Source organism: Malurus melanocephalus, unplaced genomic scaffold, assembly GCF_030028575.1.
Source record: "Malurus melanocephalus ecotype Western Australia unplaced genomic scaffold, MMel_1.1 scaffold_483, whole genome shotgun sequence".
Lineage (NCBI taxonomy): Eukaryota > Metazoa > Chordata > Aves > Passeriformes > Maluridae > Malurus > Malurus melanocephalus.
The window spans coordinates 133807-150800 of record NW_026623715.1 but is presented as its reverse complement, the minus strand read 5'-3'; the positions used below and the strand labels follow the sequence as shown (position 1 = coordinate 150800).

General features: G+C 38.3%; 1 protein-coding gene across 2 annotated transcripts in view; it reads right to left on the bottom strand.

Moving 5' to 3' along the window:
• Positions 1 to 16994, bottom strand: part of CDK6 (cyclin dependent kinase 6) — a 121970-nt gene that overhangs the window by 54619 nt on the left and 50357 nt on the right. For both annotated transcript variants that reach the window (XM_057380946.1, XM_057380945.1), the window contains exon 4: positions 11519 to 11686. In XM_057380946.1, coding sequence (XP_057236929.1) covers positions 11519 to 11686 — 168 coding nt within the window. The remainder of the gene's footprint in view (positions 1 to 11518; positions 11687 to 16994) is intronic.

The window sequence follows — 16994 nt, the reverse complement described above, 5'->3', positions numbered from 1 at the left end:
AACATCTTGTGAAAAGGAACCCCAAAGCCATTATTCCACACTTTGTAGACTACCCAGTAAAAGTTAAAATTTTTGTTCACTGTCRCTTAAGAAGGGCCAGGCTTTATGCCTGAGTGAACCAAATCGTGAGGCTGACTGTTCCATGAAGCCAGTAAGTAGAAGCGTAAACACACTCTGGCACTTAGTTTGTATCTACCTCTATGTTATTGATTTTCCAACCAGATTTAAAATTATTATGTAATTATTCTCTGAAAACAATTGCCATGAGTGGTATTACAAGATGTTTATATGACTCTAGAAATCCTCAACTGACTTACGGTACTCCCAAATACATTATACATTGCCAGAATCTGACAGCTTTCATTTTCAACCTTTCTTTAAGGAATAGTAAGATTCTCACAGACTTGGGCCTTGCAATTTCTTATGCCCAAACTCCTGTTTTGTATGAAAAGCTTCAAACCTGCAGATTCTTGCCATAAATTTTCCCTTATGCCAGCATGCAACTTGCCTGGGATTCCGCAACTCGTGAAGAATTAATTCATGACAATGTCTGCTACTGTCACGCCTCTTGGTTCCTGTCTTTGTGCACCTACAGCCACCTCAAAAAATCTCTTCCTGTTGTCATCTAGCATTGACTGATGGGCTTCTCTGCTCTGAGGTCCAAACACATCAGAAGCCATGTGCTTTACTGTGGCTCTCAGTGATACCATAGCGAGTTGGATCTATCTTTTTCTTGGGAAGCTACTTCAGTGCTGTACAACCATGGTACACATCCCTGCACTTATTTTCCATTTTCTCTGTGCCCTCCACTGAATAAAATCCTTCCTCTAGGTGAAGAAGGGATTTCCCAGTTCCAAAATGTGGAACAGTTTAACAAGWGCAGCTGAATCTTTCTTTCTCTGATACCTGTAGTTACTGCCTGATGTTTCTCCACACTCCTTGTAGATTCTGTATCTCATCTTTARCTTCCAGATTAATACCATCTGCTATCATCACTGTGTTATCCAAACACGATTTTAAATTCCACATGCCAAAAAACTATTCATCTCATATATCATAATGCTCTTGTTTGGAAGCTTTTCATTGAGCAGAGGATCATTCCAGGTGCCCCAGTGGATAAGTCATAAACATCCATCCCTCTGTAAACTACATGACAGGAGAACACAAAAATCTTTTTAAGACACATCTTTTTCTGCCAACATATTCTTCATGGTTTCACTTAATGTTGCACTTGCAATCTGAACTTAAGACGCTCAGTCTGTCCCATCCTCAAAATTCTCTCATACAAATGAAGGGAAGGTACTGTAGAGATTCATGCACCTCTAAATGTCTGGGTTTTGTTGAGTGTCATAAGATCATCATCCAAACTTGTGGCATTTCTGTGTCCATACTGCCATGGAACTGTAAGCTCCAGGATTTGTACTCAGTATGAGTGAAAACAGTTTTTAAAGGGTTTTGAAAAGTGATAGGTGAAGGAAGAACTTATAAGAACTATTTCCAACAGTGAAAATTAAAAAGTCTTACTCTTGTCAACTTACACAGCTCTTCAGCTCAAATAATTTTGCAATGTTGAAATGCACAAATAAATGCTCTCCAACATCCAGTACAGGTGAGTGAGTGGCTGTGGAGCTGACAGTTCTGTAGAGCTGCAAGTTTCTTGTCTTCAGTGGAAACTCCCCCATTCATAGATTGTATGAGCAAGGTGAAAGACCTCTTTTGAAGCAATTCACCATCCACTAGGCATTACTCCTCCTGTTCTGTGGAACAGAATATATGCTTTTTCAGATTCTCCGAGCTAGGAATAACGCTGTAAAAAATGTTTCTTCCAAAATCAGGTCATTCACCGTAAGTACAGCAGAAGAATCTGTGCAGTACAGGAGAAAAAAATACTGTGGACTTTCTTTTCCACTAGCTACTCAACTGTTCCTGTCCCAGCCAAAGAAGTCTTCTCTGAATTGACTCCAAGGTTTTTCTGATAGTGTACTTCTCCCCTCATCCCTTGGAGTTGCTTGATACTTTATACTTTTAACAGTTACAGTGAAAAGCAAGTAGTACAGCATTAGGGGTACTATTTATTCACTGTAATAAACAGTAATACTTTTAAGATAAGGGTATTAATTTTGGATGATAACAATGATACAAAACATGGTACAGTCATTTCTGAATCATAGCTAAGGGTAAAGCCCAAGAATTAGCTGAAAGCACATCTCTTTCTCTACATACTTCTTCAAAACTTATTTCTTCTTTCCTGCTGGTGAACAATGAACTAGATGTTTACATGGCAGGTTTCCATGGTTACAACCTTGCATGGGCCCACATGGTACAACCTATATCACTGTTAAATCAAAAAATATCTCCTGCTTCCTAAGCAGAAAGTCTCTACTCTCATTATTCCCCTTTTAAATCCACAACATGACCTCAGAACTCAATCAGTATAAACTTGCAGGTGGTTGTTTTCCCTCCTTTTTTGCACCAGTTTTCTCCTGTTTCTGTGCTGGGTAGATTAATTGCTCATGTTTCTTAATGCTAGTTTTTCTTCCTTTTTTCTTTTTTTNNNTTTTTTTTTTTCCTTTTTGTCATTTGTTCTTTGTCACTCAGGCCCAGTAAATGATGAAAACTGTAATCCTGTTTCAAATCACACTGAACTTTAAAAGCAAAAATGTACTGAGTCTTCAAACAGTATGCAGTCATTCCATTTTTTTATTATTTTTTTCTTCTTTACTGGAAAGCTACTACAAGATGCCGATGTCATTACAATAGTTGACCTGGAGAGCAGCACAACTTGCTGACTGCAAACGMATTATCCACACATCAGCTCTTCCATGCTGATCATAAGTCTAAATGGTACTTTCATACACTGCATCTGTAGAACAAGTCTGCCTTGCAATCATTACAGAAAATTCCAGTGAAATGGTTGAAGGGGCAAATGGAACTGGACTAATTCAGTCATCAAGATTTCCCAGCTTGCATCAAAGAAATTCGYCATGCTCGCTCTTGAAGTTATTTATATTTCTTGTCTGCACTGGTCCTATTGTAAGGTGCTTCAGAATGTCACTAGTTTTCTAACTTTCTGACACAAGTTGTTTAAGTTATTTAAAATTATGTAAGTTAGTTTAAACTAACTAGTTCTCATGCCATCATTGAACGTGTTCTCCCCATCCGGGTCCTTGATGCTGTTTTTAGGTATCAACTGTCTGTACTGTCAGGATTCATTTTAATAAAGTAATGCAGATTCTTCTTGCTTCACAGAAAACAGTGTCGCTGGTTCTCTGTTATACAGAAATCTATCCTTTCCTGTAATAACTCCTGACCAAAATCATCTTTCAACCACAGAGAAACTGAGCAGCTTACACTTATCTAGATGAGGTCTAATCAAAATTTGTGTTGTGGCGTCAGTATTTTATTATTTCTTATAAATTACCCTACATGCAACAGTCTCCATTTTCATATGCTCTTTTCATGCATCTAAATGATAACTCATAGCCCATATGTGATCTCTGCAACTTGCTACCAAGCTATTTGTAATATCCCAAAACTGAGGAATTAATCTCGTAGCTCAGTAATTCTTTTAGTGTAATATCTTCCTCTGGATTTATTCACCTAAATGATGAAAATGGGAAATCTGGAGAAATCTAATTGAATTCTTTGGTGCCCTATAATTTACTGAAATCTGGAAAATGTAAGGCTAATATACTTCCATTATTTATCAAATTATTTATCCTACCACATTTTGCAAGGATGAATGTATTACAGCTATACGTAACTGACTTCTTTATTGCAACTGCAAAGCATTGGTCATCTGCTACCATTCAGCATATAACAACAAAGAATGTAATGGAATTGAATTAAGAATGGGACATTGAAGGCTGGACATCAAGGAAATTTTGTGAAAGTGATTATATAGAGATTTTGGATTAGGCTCCCATGGGAAGTGAYGGAAACCCTATTTTTCAGCACATTAAAGTTATGGGCAAAGCATTAAAAATGCAACAGAGAGCAATATTACTTGTTTTACAAAAAGTACTGTTTRATTTCTCAGCTCTTCTCCTTTTGAGCTCGAGAATTCCACACCAGCAATGCTGAACAGGTACTAAATATTGTTAGGCTAAGAGGAATTTCAATTAGAAATGCCTTCTAGAGTAGGACTTTGGCCAGTGTGAAGAGAACATTCATAGTTACTTCCCYGCCACAGCAAAAAAGTGTCAATAACTCATTTTTATTCCACATTAAGCCCTAAAACCATCACTGTCAGCACTGAATAGACACCTGCCTTCACTTGGAGCAGGAGCTCCAAGGAGATTATGCCATTTAGTCTGCTTCTCTTTCTTTGGATGTCTCACACTTAAGTACCAAACAGGCCCATGCCTGCTTACTCAWTGAGCTCTGATAAGAGCATAACCCGAGGCTGGAATTTTAGTGTTTCAGGATGGTTGGAAATTATGTGGGAACAGTTTTGTAAATACACAAGGAGAGAGCTTGTCAAACAATCAAATTGTTTTTACAATCCAACCCACTCAATTATCTCTGGGAGTAGATGTAAAAACAGACCCACTTAAATCAACAGAAAAATAGTACAAGGACGATGTAAATCACTGGGTGGGGGAAATGCACCGCATATTTTCACATCTGAAAACAGAAGACAGAAGTATGGTCACACAAAAGYAGGATACTCTTTTATAATATAGAGAAAATATGCAGTAATAATTTTCTCCCTTCCTTTCTCCCTTTTACAATCTCTGCCCCATTTCTTTTTGGCAGGTTAAGCACAACCTATTCCTTATAAAGTCAGTTTCACATCCTACAGTCTGTTCACCAGGTATTTCTTTGAGAACTSTAATGCATTAGTACCATTACTACTGTACCACTTACCTTAAGTGGTAAGTACAGTACTTACCACTGTACCATTACTAAAATCTACTGTATCTCATTAAATGAGGAAAGGAAAAGGGAAAGGAAGGGAAGAGAAGTAATTTCATCTTTACATCAACATGCGAAGGCCTATTTCCACTGAGTACATTTTTCTTGCACCAATGGAACTGTGCTGTTGCCAAATGACACCAGATTTCACCCTCAGGTGAAAAGGCAATGCCTCACAACAGCAGAATTAAGAGGAACCTAAGTGATATTATCAGGTGTCAGATTTAAAACAACATAAAAAGCTTTTCTCACAGTGCTGAAGTTAACTATAGTCCAAGGTAGAAATGGTTCAAAAAGCAGATTAGTTTATGGAGGATGGGTACTTCAAGATTTTTTATAGACAATGATCTAGATGCAAACTCCAGCACTGGAAATTGGTACCTTTCTGATTGCTGAAAGCTGTTTCCTTCTCTCCCTCCTAAGCATCCTCTCTTGAACATTATCCTTTGATAGAGCACATAGTCAACCTTTGGCCCAGCCCAGCAGAAACTTCTTTTGTTCTSATATGAACTGTGCTCAAAGTTGCACCTCTTTTGCTTTTTTCCACCAGCAAAAGGTAAATTTATTCTGCAGGGTCGCACTAGTGCAGCTGCAGGGCTGCCAAACATGCTCAGTTCAGTGTGGACAAACTCTGTCCTCAMATATCAATGTTTGCAGCACTGGAAAGGGGTTTTCTGGCACAGAAAATATTCTCATATGAAGCCAATTTGCTTGTTTACTGTGAAATAATTTACTTTCTTTGAAAGATTAAAAGATAGGCTTTTTATGGTTCATGATAAACCTGGGTCTGAATCAGAGCAAAGGTTTGCATTCTCTGCATTCCTGACAGGTCTCAAGGGTGAGTCCTGGCATCCCCTGCAAAGGAACAGCACAAAGCGCTGAACTCAGGTCTTGGCACGGTGGGGGTAAAAAATACTTCAAACACTGATACAGATGCTCGTAGAATTTTTGTTACAGTCAGATACAGTAATAGCCTTAAATGAACCAGTTAACTGCTTCATCTAACACCTTCAGAACAGCGTAAATCAGCAYGAGTTGCAAGCTTTTGAAAAACATTTCTGCCTTTGAGTTACTTCAGTTATTCAAGGCCTCAGCTGAACACTTCAGATGTGGTTTCATATGTGACTCCAACAAACCTTAGACTGTGGTGTCTAGGGAGTGGATGACCCCATCTTTTTGCTCACCCTCTCCTGTGTGTCAGTCCTTTCACTCATGTGGCTACGCAGTGGTTTGCACCTACTAAGCCAYCTGAAAATTAGTAACTACTTTGTACAGTGTTCAGTTTCAGTCACACTGCAAAGGAGCGATCACTGATGCCAAAAAAAATGAAGGAAGTGATGGAAGTGCGCAGCCAAAAGCAGGGCATCCTTTCAGCTGCAGTAGAAATGTTAGACCTACTTATGCTGACTGTGACCTGTACATTATCACTAGGATGTGTCTTTAGAAGTAACAACCTCGTAAAAATCCTCTTTCTCTATGAGAACAGCTAGTATGACTCTTCCAGCCAAGCCTTAAAAATTTAAAGGTTCTTATGACAGCCAAAAAAAAATTAAGTTGKTTTTGAAAAATTATCTTATATGATTATAATGCAGATGAATAAGAAACTTCTAATTTCCTAATTTTGTTGATGTCTATTTCCATATTACCCTTTGATAATTATAGGGACATTAAACAATCCGTTTTGTCATCGTTACTTTCACATAAATCTGGGTCGTAGTGAACATCTGATCTCAGTCAAATCTTCATAAATATGTCTTTAAATGTTTTTAGTCATCTGCAGATCTTACCGTCCATGTGCTGATAATGATTTTTGCTCTTAAGATGACTCCAGAGATAAATGACTCATTTTCATGTGATGGAAATAATGTTCCTAGAGGGTGTTGGAAGGATGCAATACAGATCCCTCCAGATGTCAAAATATCAGAAGAATTCACTAATTTTTTTTACAAAGCCAGACATGTGGACTTTTTATGCAGCACTACATATCAGTAGGGAAGATAYATAAGCCAACAATTTTAGTCTTACTGCACTTCTAAATAGTCACAAATTCTCAGAAGCAGCAGTGACAAGCTCAAACCCACATATTTTGATTCACTGTATGTCTGTCTGTGACTAATTTTCGTTTTCAGGAACATTTGGGTGGGCTAGAGAAATGCACCATAAGGAAAGAACTGGGGATGAGGGCCCAGATCTCAGGCGCTGTGCTTCCTCACAAYATACCAAAACACCACACCGGTGCCACTTGCACCTGCCAGAGGAAGGAAGAGTTATGGTCTTATTAAATCATGCATGAGGGAAAATCAAGTGTCATTGTACTGATTTCACCAGGACACTTTTTAACAGTTTAACCAGTGGCAGGTGGTTGCTTATTTCCACAGGTCTCCTGCAGTGTCTGAAAGTGACTGTGAGCTTTAAATAAATTGTCAAATCAGATCCATTTAGGGATCCTCAATGTATCTCAGGTTAAAGCTGCACTGCAAGAGACTCAGAAAAGGAGGCCATAAAARAAAGGAAGAAAAACCCCACAAAAACAAGGCAAATCAAAAGAARGTTCTCTGCCTGGATTCTCATCGACCATATTGGCTCGGACAAGCATTTCCATTTAAACTATTTACTAACAGGGGGCATTTACTGGAAAATTACAATGCAACATTAATTGGCAGGAAAGTAAAAGACAGGAAACAGAAAAGTACTCATTCCTCTTTGGAAGAGAGCTTTTCTGTCTTTTTTTGTTGCTGTTAAGTAACTCACATATTTGTTTTTACAAAGTAAGCCCCGTCAGTGAAAATTACTTTATGCTCCCTTGCTACTATACCAACAAAATGAAATCCAAGTTCTTGCATGATGTGACATGTAAACCATTCGCACTGGAGTGACTGCCAGAAATGAATGGAAAGTTTTTATCCTGAAGAAATACTCAAATAAAAACTAGCATAATCTAAAATTATTTACTGAAAATAACTGCGGAATACTTTGTGTCTTTTTTAAAAAAAATTATTTAGTCGGGTCTAGTACTCAACAACTTAAGAGCATCAACTGAAGAAACTGTTCCCTTCCGTGTTGGGTAAATCTGAAAAATAGTGGATTTTATTTTAAAAAGAAAGACATAAACCAATTTTGTTGGCATTTCATGGGGGAAAAAACCCTCAGTACTGCTGTCATCTAAGGTAAAGCACACATGTTTTCAAAGAAAGTTTTAGAAGYGTGTTACAAATACTAAAGTTTTGCCAGTTTCACGCAAGATCCTGATGCAGGCCAGGTTTTAAAAGCTGGACAGACCCAGCTCCACCTAGATGCTCTGATCACAACTGCGTGAACTTATCTCACTTAACATTCTTGTATGACATGATTCATCTTCATTTCCTTTCTTTAATGCAGTTAAAAGTCAACAAAAATAGATAAATGGATTATTCTTTTTTGATAATACAGCTTCAGACTTTCCAGACACCCACTCATTCCTTTGCTCAGAGAAAGTTAGAACTGAGTGCCCATTTTCTGCAGCAGGAGAAACGTGACAGTTCATTAGCTTTTGCTATCCAACTCTAAAACTACAGTCACATCTACCTCCTCTGTCCTATAGAGCTTCTCTGTTATCACAAAGCCTATTCAAAATTTCCCCAAGGGCCAAGACCAACACTTAAAAAGAGTCTAACTTTGCACGGAACCAAAAGCATGCCTTATTACCCAGCATATGACACCCCCGCCCAACCTCATTCTTTCTAGGGCTGTTATTTCAGACCCGGATCAGGTCTCTGTCTGAACACAGCTGGGAGCAGTGATCTCCACCCTGCCCCCCCGGGCCTGCGTAACATTAGTTTCAATCTTTTATTCATTCACTGACAGAAATATCAAAAGGTTTCTTTAAATGACAGCAATATGCCTGGACYACCGGTCTGCCAGAAGGTTTCTTTAGCATTGTGTAAATAACTGGCTGTTACAGAGACACTGCTTTGAAGTTACCATTTGCAGCACCCAGAGCACTTGGGTTGGATCAGTTTTTACTGGGTTACTTTCATGGCAAGCTCTTTTTGTCCCATCTGAAGAGTTTCTTTGTGAGCAATGAATGAGGATGCATCTTGGGAATGGTCTGATACTTCAAAAGATGATTCTTGTAGTTTATCTTGCAGTAAGCTTCTCCTCCAAAGGAAATGCTGCAGAGCCCTTGTACTGATCACAATGACAGTCTTTTATCACTGGGCTCTCTGCACTATCACTATCCAAAGCAAATCTATGCAAGCTATGACTTCTATTAATTTATATATGAGTAGATATTTTCTGTCTTTTATAATGCAAAACTTTTTTCTGCCAACACTTTAAAACAAAGCTGGTCTTGCTGAAGTTCATGCAAGTTTACTCACTGCCTGGTAAGTAACTGCAATTTGGACTATTTTTGGAATGGTAAAGTCAAGAATGTCTTTATGTTTAAAAAACAGAAGTTTCGGGGTTTGGGATTGTTTTGTTTAGCTGTGTTTCCTGTACTAAGTTTCAATGGAGGTAAAAAAAAAGAATTTGAACACCTAAGCAGCTAACCAAAGGTAGACATTAAAATCAGAAAAAGAAAACTGACTAAAACGGATTTAGCAGAAGTTCCTAACCAGCAATCAGTTTGTACGAACAATGAAGACTGACATTTAAAACCACACCGTTTTATCATATTCTAAGCAACACACTCCTATAGTTTTCTACCAGACAGAAGTTAATTTTGACAATGTTCAACACTGAATATTTTAAAACCAATAATTTTTTAACTTAGAAAGACCACAGTCACAGACTTTTTTTTTTTTTTTTTTTTTTTTTAATAAGAAACGAGTGGCACACTAAGTTTGTGAAAGCTATTACTTATGTATGTGGCCATATACTTGATTTATCCTTGAACACAGAATAATTCAATTATTCTAATACTCTTTCGTTTGGCTGCAATGACACTTGGATGCTTACACGAACATAATGCAAACTTGCATGTGGATAAACCCTTAGTCCGAACAACTCTTGCTCACAGCAGTGCCAAGTGTACCAGCTGATGGCTTTGAACTCATCACTTCCAGCATGCAAGTATTAGATACTTGAGCAAATGCACATACTTTACAAAGCAATCCTGGCAATGTTCTCTTACAGGCAAGTCTTTTGCTGTGGTAGGTACACTCTATKTCTGGGTCTTTGCACCTTTTTCCTAAGAAAGCTGCATGATAATGGGAAAACTCCTGTTCAGTTCTGAAGCTGTATTTCTTCATTTTATCCAGAACTTTTCAAAAATGTCCTGCTGGAAACCTTACAACATTCTGCAATTTTAGCTTAAATAAATTAATGGATCAACAGAAACACTCATTGAAACTGCTAGTGACTGGTAACTGGGAAACAAAAGTAAGAGCAATTCAGGAAGAACCTTTCTCTCCTTCTGTTTCAAGTTACATGACCAATCTTCCCTGATCTCAGCAGCCAGATTCTTTCAGTTTTGGTTAGACTACATCCTACATACAAGGAAAAAACTGTCCCTAAACTACAGGTTTATGTATGTTTTATGGGACAAGGATACTTTCCTATGTTTAGCAAGATGACATAATTTTGTTGTTTCCTGCCTTCATTCAGTCTGAAGCCGGATGTCCATAGTTACATTACATAACAATGGGAAGACCCSTGCACAAACTAATAATAAGAATGAACTGCATTTTATCTACACGAGCCACGCTAATTTCTACAATAAGGCGCAAAATGCAAAGTCGATCCTTTCAGTTTCTTTTTTTCACAGTTCTCCCTTTTCTGTCTGTATCATAAGAGTTACTGTCACAGCAGTTGTGATAATCAGATTAGAAAAATGGAAACAAAAGATCAGGAGCAGGCAACAAACCCAAAAGGTACCCACATGCATGCAGCATGGCAGCTCCTCAATATGCTCCAAACTACAGCAGCTGATTCTGGGGGCAAGGCCAGCAAGTGTGGAAATGGGGTCAAAAACAAGGAGATGGCAGGGTTTCTCCAGCATTAATGCAAGCAAGGGCTAAACCTACGGCAAGTGAGCCAAAGACAGCCAGGAGAGCTGGTGGGAGAGGGGCAACAGCAGCAGAAGGCCTCGYGATATTGAGGGGGCTCTTTAACAGCTGGCTTGAGAAACAGCTGTGAYTTTGGCTGCCAGGTCCACTTGAGCTTCCTCCAGCACAGCCCTATTTGGAATCAYCCAGCAACATATGGAAGCAAGCACTGAATCCATATTCACAATGGTGGAAAGTTAGAACATGATGGTGTACCATTTCCATAACTATCAGGGCTTTTTCAGGCAAGATACCCAGGGTTCAGCAAGAGATTGATCTTAAAATGGGTATTTCAGAACTTTAATCCAACCTGTCTGACTTAATGTACAAAGGAARTCGGTATCACTACAGAAGTTTGACTGATGGGAGTTTCAAGAAACTAGCACATATTTATCCCTCAGTAATCAGTCATTACTTAATTTAGAGCCAGTAGTCAGTAACTGATTATTTGAACAACATAATCACAACAACTTCAATCCTGGCTGGAAAGCAATTGTTTTCAGAGACAGGTAACTTCAATTGTAGACATGCTTCAGACTATGTTAAAAGAAAAATAAAAGCTTTCAGAAACTTACCACTGAGGTAAGAGCCATCTGAAAACTGTAGATCCGTGCAAGGCCAAAGTCAGCTAGCTTTATCTGCCCATTGCTGGTTACAAGGATATTTTGGGGTTTCAGATCCCGATGCACCACACGATGAGAATGCAGAAAATCCAGTCCCCGAAACAGCTGAAGCATCATATCCTATATATAAAGAAGAAATCAATGTTCAGTTATCAAGACAAAGTGGCAGGCAAACAAGTAAACCCTCTGTCATAATCTGCAAAACCAATTTAATAAATATTGACTTAAATATGTGCACAGGAGATAAAACAACTATTAATATAAAATGGACAGGATGTTGCTAGAACGAACGGAATTGAACCAATGTCCTCATCAAGTTAATGTATGGTTTTCAGTTGATTATCTAGGTTGATCAGCAGTAATATAAAGATTAGTCAATATTYTTTAAAAATAGCAAAAGCATGTCTCTAAATCCCAGGACTACTTAAAAAAAGTCCAAGTAAGAAAAATACACAGCAGTTTTTTGCTCTTAACTTTAAACCTCTGCATTCTCAGTAGCTTATGCTTTGTCCTGGCATGGTGAAGTGAAATTTTATCATTMATTTTAACAGACACAAGGACCTCTTTCCATCAGAAAAATGGTTTAAATGACAAATTCAATTTTATTTATTGTTACAGAGGGAAAAGTTTCACTTGGCAAGACCTGTTGTATAGAATTTACTGAATAGGACAGAAACTACCTTAAGATGAAAATGTAGCACTAAAACAGTGTAATGATCATAGGTGGCAGTTCTGATTCTTCTTTCTGTTTTATTATAGTGCTCCAATCTTCCATGACATTTCCACAGCTGAAGAAACTATTTTATCTGTACTCAGTTTTGACATTGATCTTAGTCATGTGAAAAGAATGAACCAGCTGACTCAAAACCAAATARTAGAAATCCCCTGAATTCCAAATTAGAAGGATACTGTCAACTTGAAAATTATATTTGCAGAACAGGCAGTTACAAGAAGATGCAGCAATAAGTTTATTTTCTGCATGCACTTGACTTGAATTCATGAAACTGCAGTTCTGTGTATGCATAATCCATGCAGTAGGGTGTCATCCAATCCTGTTGTTAGCACCCAAAATAATCTTGGAGAAGGGCATGGCATGAAATATGAGAAAAAGGAAGAAGGATAAAYTGAAGTTGGTTGCTTTTGTTCTTCTCTGTGGACTTCAGCATGTTGCAAGTAAATATTGAAGGTACACTACTGAAAGGAATTGCATCTGAACATGGGTGTAAAAATAGCTCAAAACGTTCAGCTTGACAATATTGGTTTAGTTGGATGCATTTTTAAGGTACACTTGACAGACATTGCTAAATAATTTAATACAAAATTTTTATTTTCTTGTAATGTTTCTTGACCATCACTACAGAAAATATTATAAAATACACAGACATTAAGTTTGAAAGCTCTCACCTGACCTCTGAAAAAAACATRGTCATTTCTGTATACATCTGGCTCATAAAGCAATCAGCTTTTATCTGAAGATCCTGATGATGGAGATTTTACCATGAAATTATGGATGCTGTGGCAGTATTAAATTATCACCTCTGAAGGGAGGTGGTAAACTGAGAACCCCATTTCCTGTTAGCTGATGCCTTTTATTTCCTTTGCTTCTCCAGAAAAAAATGGGWACTGATTATTTTGACAACTAGTATGTTATGGTTTGGACCTTTAAAAGAAATATACAAAGGGTATTYAATCCTCAGTTGTATTTACATGATYTTYCTTTGCAGTTCAGAAATTTCTAAGAACTAGGGCTACACCTCTGCAGCTTTCAGTCATCAGTACAATTAATGCATGTTACATCTGCTCAATCTGTGCCATTATGACTTTCATCAAATCCTGGTAGTCTTTTGATCAGTCTTACAGATGTGAAGAACATGCCAAGATCATTTAGGCATATAGTTATTTTAAGTATGAACTTGGTTGTTTYACTGGATTTGGGCCTATTTTTTATTTTATTCCAAGCTGACACAATATTAAATAAGAAAATTATTTAAAGAACTCAAGGATTAGTCAGTAGACCCTGGCAAGTCCCTTTCTGGTGACATTTATGTATCCTACTCATTTGTCAACTCTGTAAACTCATTCAGGCAGTCACCAAACATATCAAGAATATTTTTTACAACAACTGATGCTTGTTTTGTTTCAACTTTCTTCCTCAATCTCAGCATAACACAATTCTGCTCATTTTAAGCTGCAAGCAATGTCTTCAGTTTCTAAACTCAGAGTGTCCTTCCAGCCACAAGCAAAAAAAGAAAATATTTGAAAATGGAAACTCATATATCTTTGCCTTTACCTACTGGACTCAAAACATGAATATCATTTACAGAAGTTCTCTTCACACACAGAAAATGAGATGTGCTGCAGAGAAGTGCACTGGAAAAGTGTAAATTTAAAAGGTGTTAGAAGCAAAGCAACTGGAGGGAAGTAAGTACTGTATCTCCTCTTCCAGGAAATTCAGAGTTAGTCCATTTAGGCTATTTTCTAGTATTCAGGTTGGACTGTTAATTACACTTATTACTTAAACTATCAGAAGTATTAACAGATTTCTGTTCAAAATTATCTTGAAAAAACAGCCTGAAGTTTCATGTGTGTAAAGAAGGAAACTTAGATGTAAAAAGACTGCTATTTGTGATTCATTACTGTCCTGTTTTTAAATTCTCAGCAACTTAGAAAAAGAACAGAAGCCAATATCACAACATCGGCTTGTTATGATGAACTTCAAATACAGAATACTCAATGGTGCAGCTTAGAATTTTGTGCTGCACATAAGCCTAGTCAAAAAACATTAGGACTTGGAAAATAATTTCATTCACTTGCAGCCACTTCACCCAAACATYAGACTGGGTCTGGGCTTTGTGCTTTGACTCCGTAACTAACATCAGGAGATACTAACCTTTGCTAGCAAATTGGATAAAGGTCGGAAACATGCACAAGCCAGATCACTACCTAATTAAATAAGGATAATTTCACTCATCTGACRGAAATGCATCCATTTTTATTAGTGACGAAGAGCCAGTATTATCTCCATTACCAGGTTCTAGAAATAACTGYAAGAGCGTCTTCATGTGCCTCAAGGATTAGTTTTTCCCATGTCTGCTTTTTCCTGAGAAATTTTCTGTGGTAGATAGGGATACCACACTTTGGAATAACAGATAAAATCCTGTTTCAAAAGTTAATTGAAAAATGATCAATTCTATTCAACAAACAAGAACCTTCGTGCCTTAGGAGATTGAAGGAACAAGCTCTAATGAGTCATGATCAAACCTCTACTGATGTCTATCAGTATTCTTCGGATATTTTATGTTTGCAAACAAAGACACAGGACGTGCCCATTGTTTCAGATTAGAGGTTTCTGCCATGCTTTAGTATCACAAAACCTATGACAGCTGCTTTTGCTTGAGTTGAAGATATATACATACATCATTCCCCTGCAATTACTTGCTGACAATCAGAACTTTACAATTTTTTTTTCCTTTTCAGGATACATTTTCAATGCCATGCATGTGCAAATATAAAACATTTACCTGTAACTCAAAGGAAGACTATGCAATGAACAATTGCACTTTCTTCAGAGGAAAATACACAGCTTTAATTTTGTAAAAATCTCATAGTGGGAATAGGAGCACAATTTGTTACAGAAAGGCTGCATCTTTGCTTGTTCCACCATATAAGGTATTTACGATGATTGCTCAGTCTGACATTTACTGAATTTCATTTACAGCCCTGAATGTCAGGACCAAATTATGATGAACTTGTCAAGCAATACCATATTAYATAACGAGTCTCAATAATACACAGAAATATGCCCTACATATTCTTCCTCTGTCATCAGTGAGSATGGGGCTGGGCTTGGGCTAGGCTGAGCAGMTGCTTCTGCTGTCCCTGCCAAAGGCAATATTCATGGCTCACATTTCCCAGCTCAGGGGCAGCAGGAATAGAAAGCTCTGATTTCCTACATACTTTTGTCTCCACCTTGTCCTATCCCCTCTTGACTCYACGCTTCACTGACCCCTCTTAACCCTCCTCCAGTATCTGATCCATGAATCCCTTCCAAGCCATTGGCTTTCAAACACCACTCTGATCCTTTAAGAGTCACCCACCATCTTGACTCCCAACAAAAATACCAATGTCAATTATCTGCAGCAACTTACTCCTTATTTAAGTCCAGCCAGATTCTCTGGAGGACTCTGCCTGCCTAATCCAAAAGAGGATGGCATGGCTGTCAACCAAAACATTCAAGTACCTACTCAAAGACAAAAGAAACTATGGAGCTGATTTCAGTGTCRGTGCCTAGGCACCAGCAGCCAGAACTGAACTCAGTCAGGGGAGACCAGGGCTGTGCCCTGCCAGAAACACTCAGCTCCAGCCGGCTCTGACGGACACACSGCAGTGCACGGCTGGGTCCCTCAGCCATGATGCCATGGTGCCTCCATGAGGATTTATTTAAGCACAGAAAATGCTGGAGGGAAAAAGGAGAAGAGAACAAAAATAGTGAGAAACTGCACAGAACATCAAGGTGAGAGAGGAAAAGAGAAGAGCAAGAGAAAGTACTCCATGGTGGAGTACTAAATGGTGGAGCAGATATTCACACTACAGCTCATGGAGCAGGCAGATATTCCTGAGCCAACTGCAGACTATGGAGACAACCGAGGGCAGAGCAGACAAAAGGTGTGAGGAGGAAGGAGCAGGAGAGAGGAGCTGCTCCTGTGCTACTTGAGCTGGGGAGAGTCAGAAGCGATGCGTAACCTGGAAAAAGGCAGGGGAAGGTGTTATTTAAATGCCTACCTTTTTCTTTTTCACTCATCACCTGAATTAGCAATTAAGTATCTACCTTGACTGGCACTGGACTGAGTTAATTTTCCCCAGGATAAGTCTATTTTGCCTATGATGGTGCTTGGAAAGCAATCTTCCTGTTATCCCAGACCATGAATTTTCTTGCTCCTTGTTGCTCTCCACTTTCTGTAGCTGAGGTGGGGGAAGTCAGTGAGAGCCTGGATGGGAGTCTGACTGCTGGACTAGGTTAACCCACCACTGTGGTAAAGTATGGATGCTAGATTTTGTCTTGGTAAACGGGAACAGAGATGTAACCTGAAGGAAAACACCCTGAAGACAGAGTAATGTCTTCAGAGAACACATACACCCTGAGGTAACATACACTTATGACTGGCTGCTTGTTCCGAGAAGCTCACACTTTCCTTCAGTGGCTAGGATGCAAAGAAAGAAAATCCTTTGAGCAGATTGCCCTTTGTTACAGTGACAGGAGTTCCTAATACCTAAGAGAGTAATTCAGTGGAAGCCCACATATATACTCGGTTTTATCACCAAACAAAAGCAACACAATACTGAGCCTTGCAAACTACAACAGACCCTAAATTGTACTAACATGCAGGTTTTACACGGCTTTTTTTTTTTTTTTTTTTTTTTTTTTTTT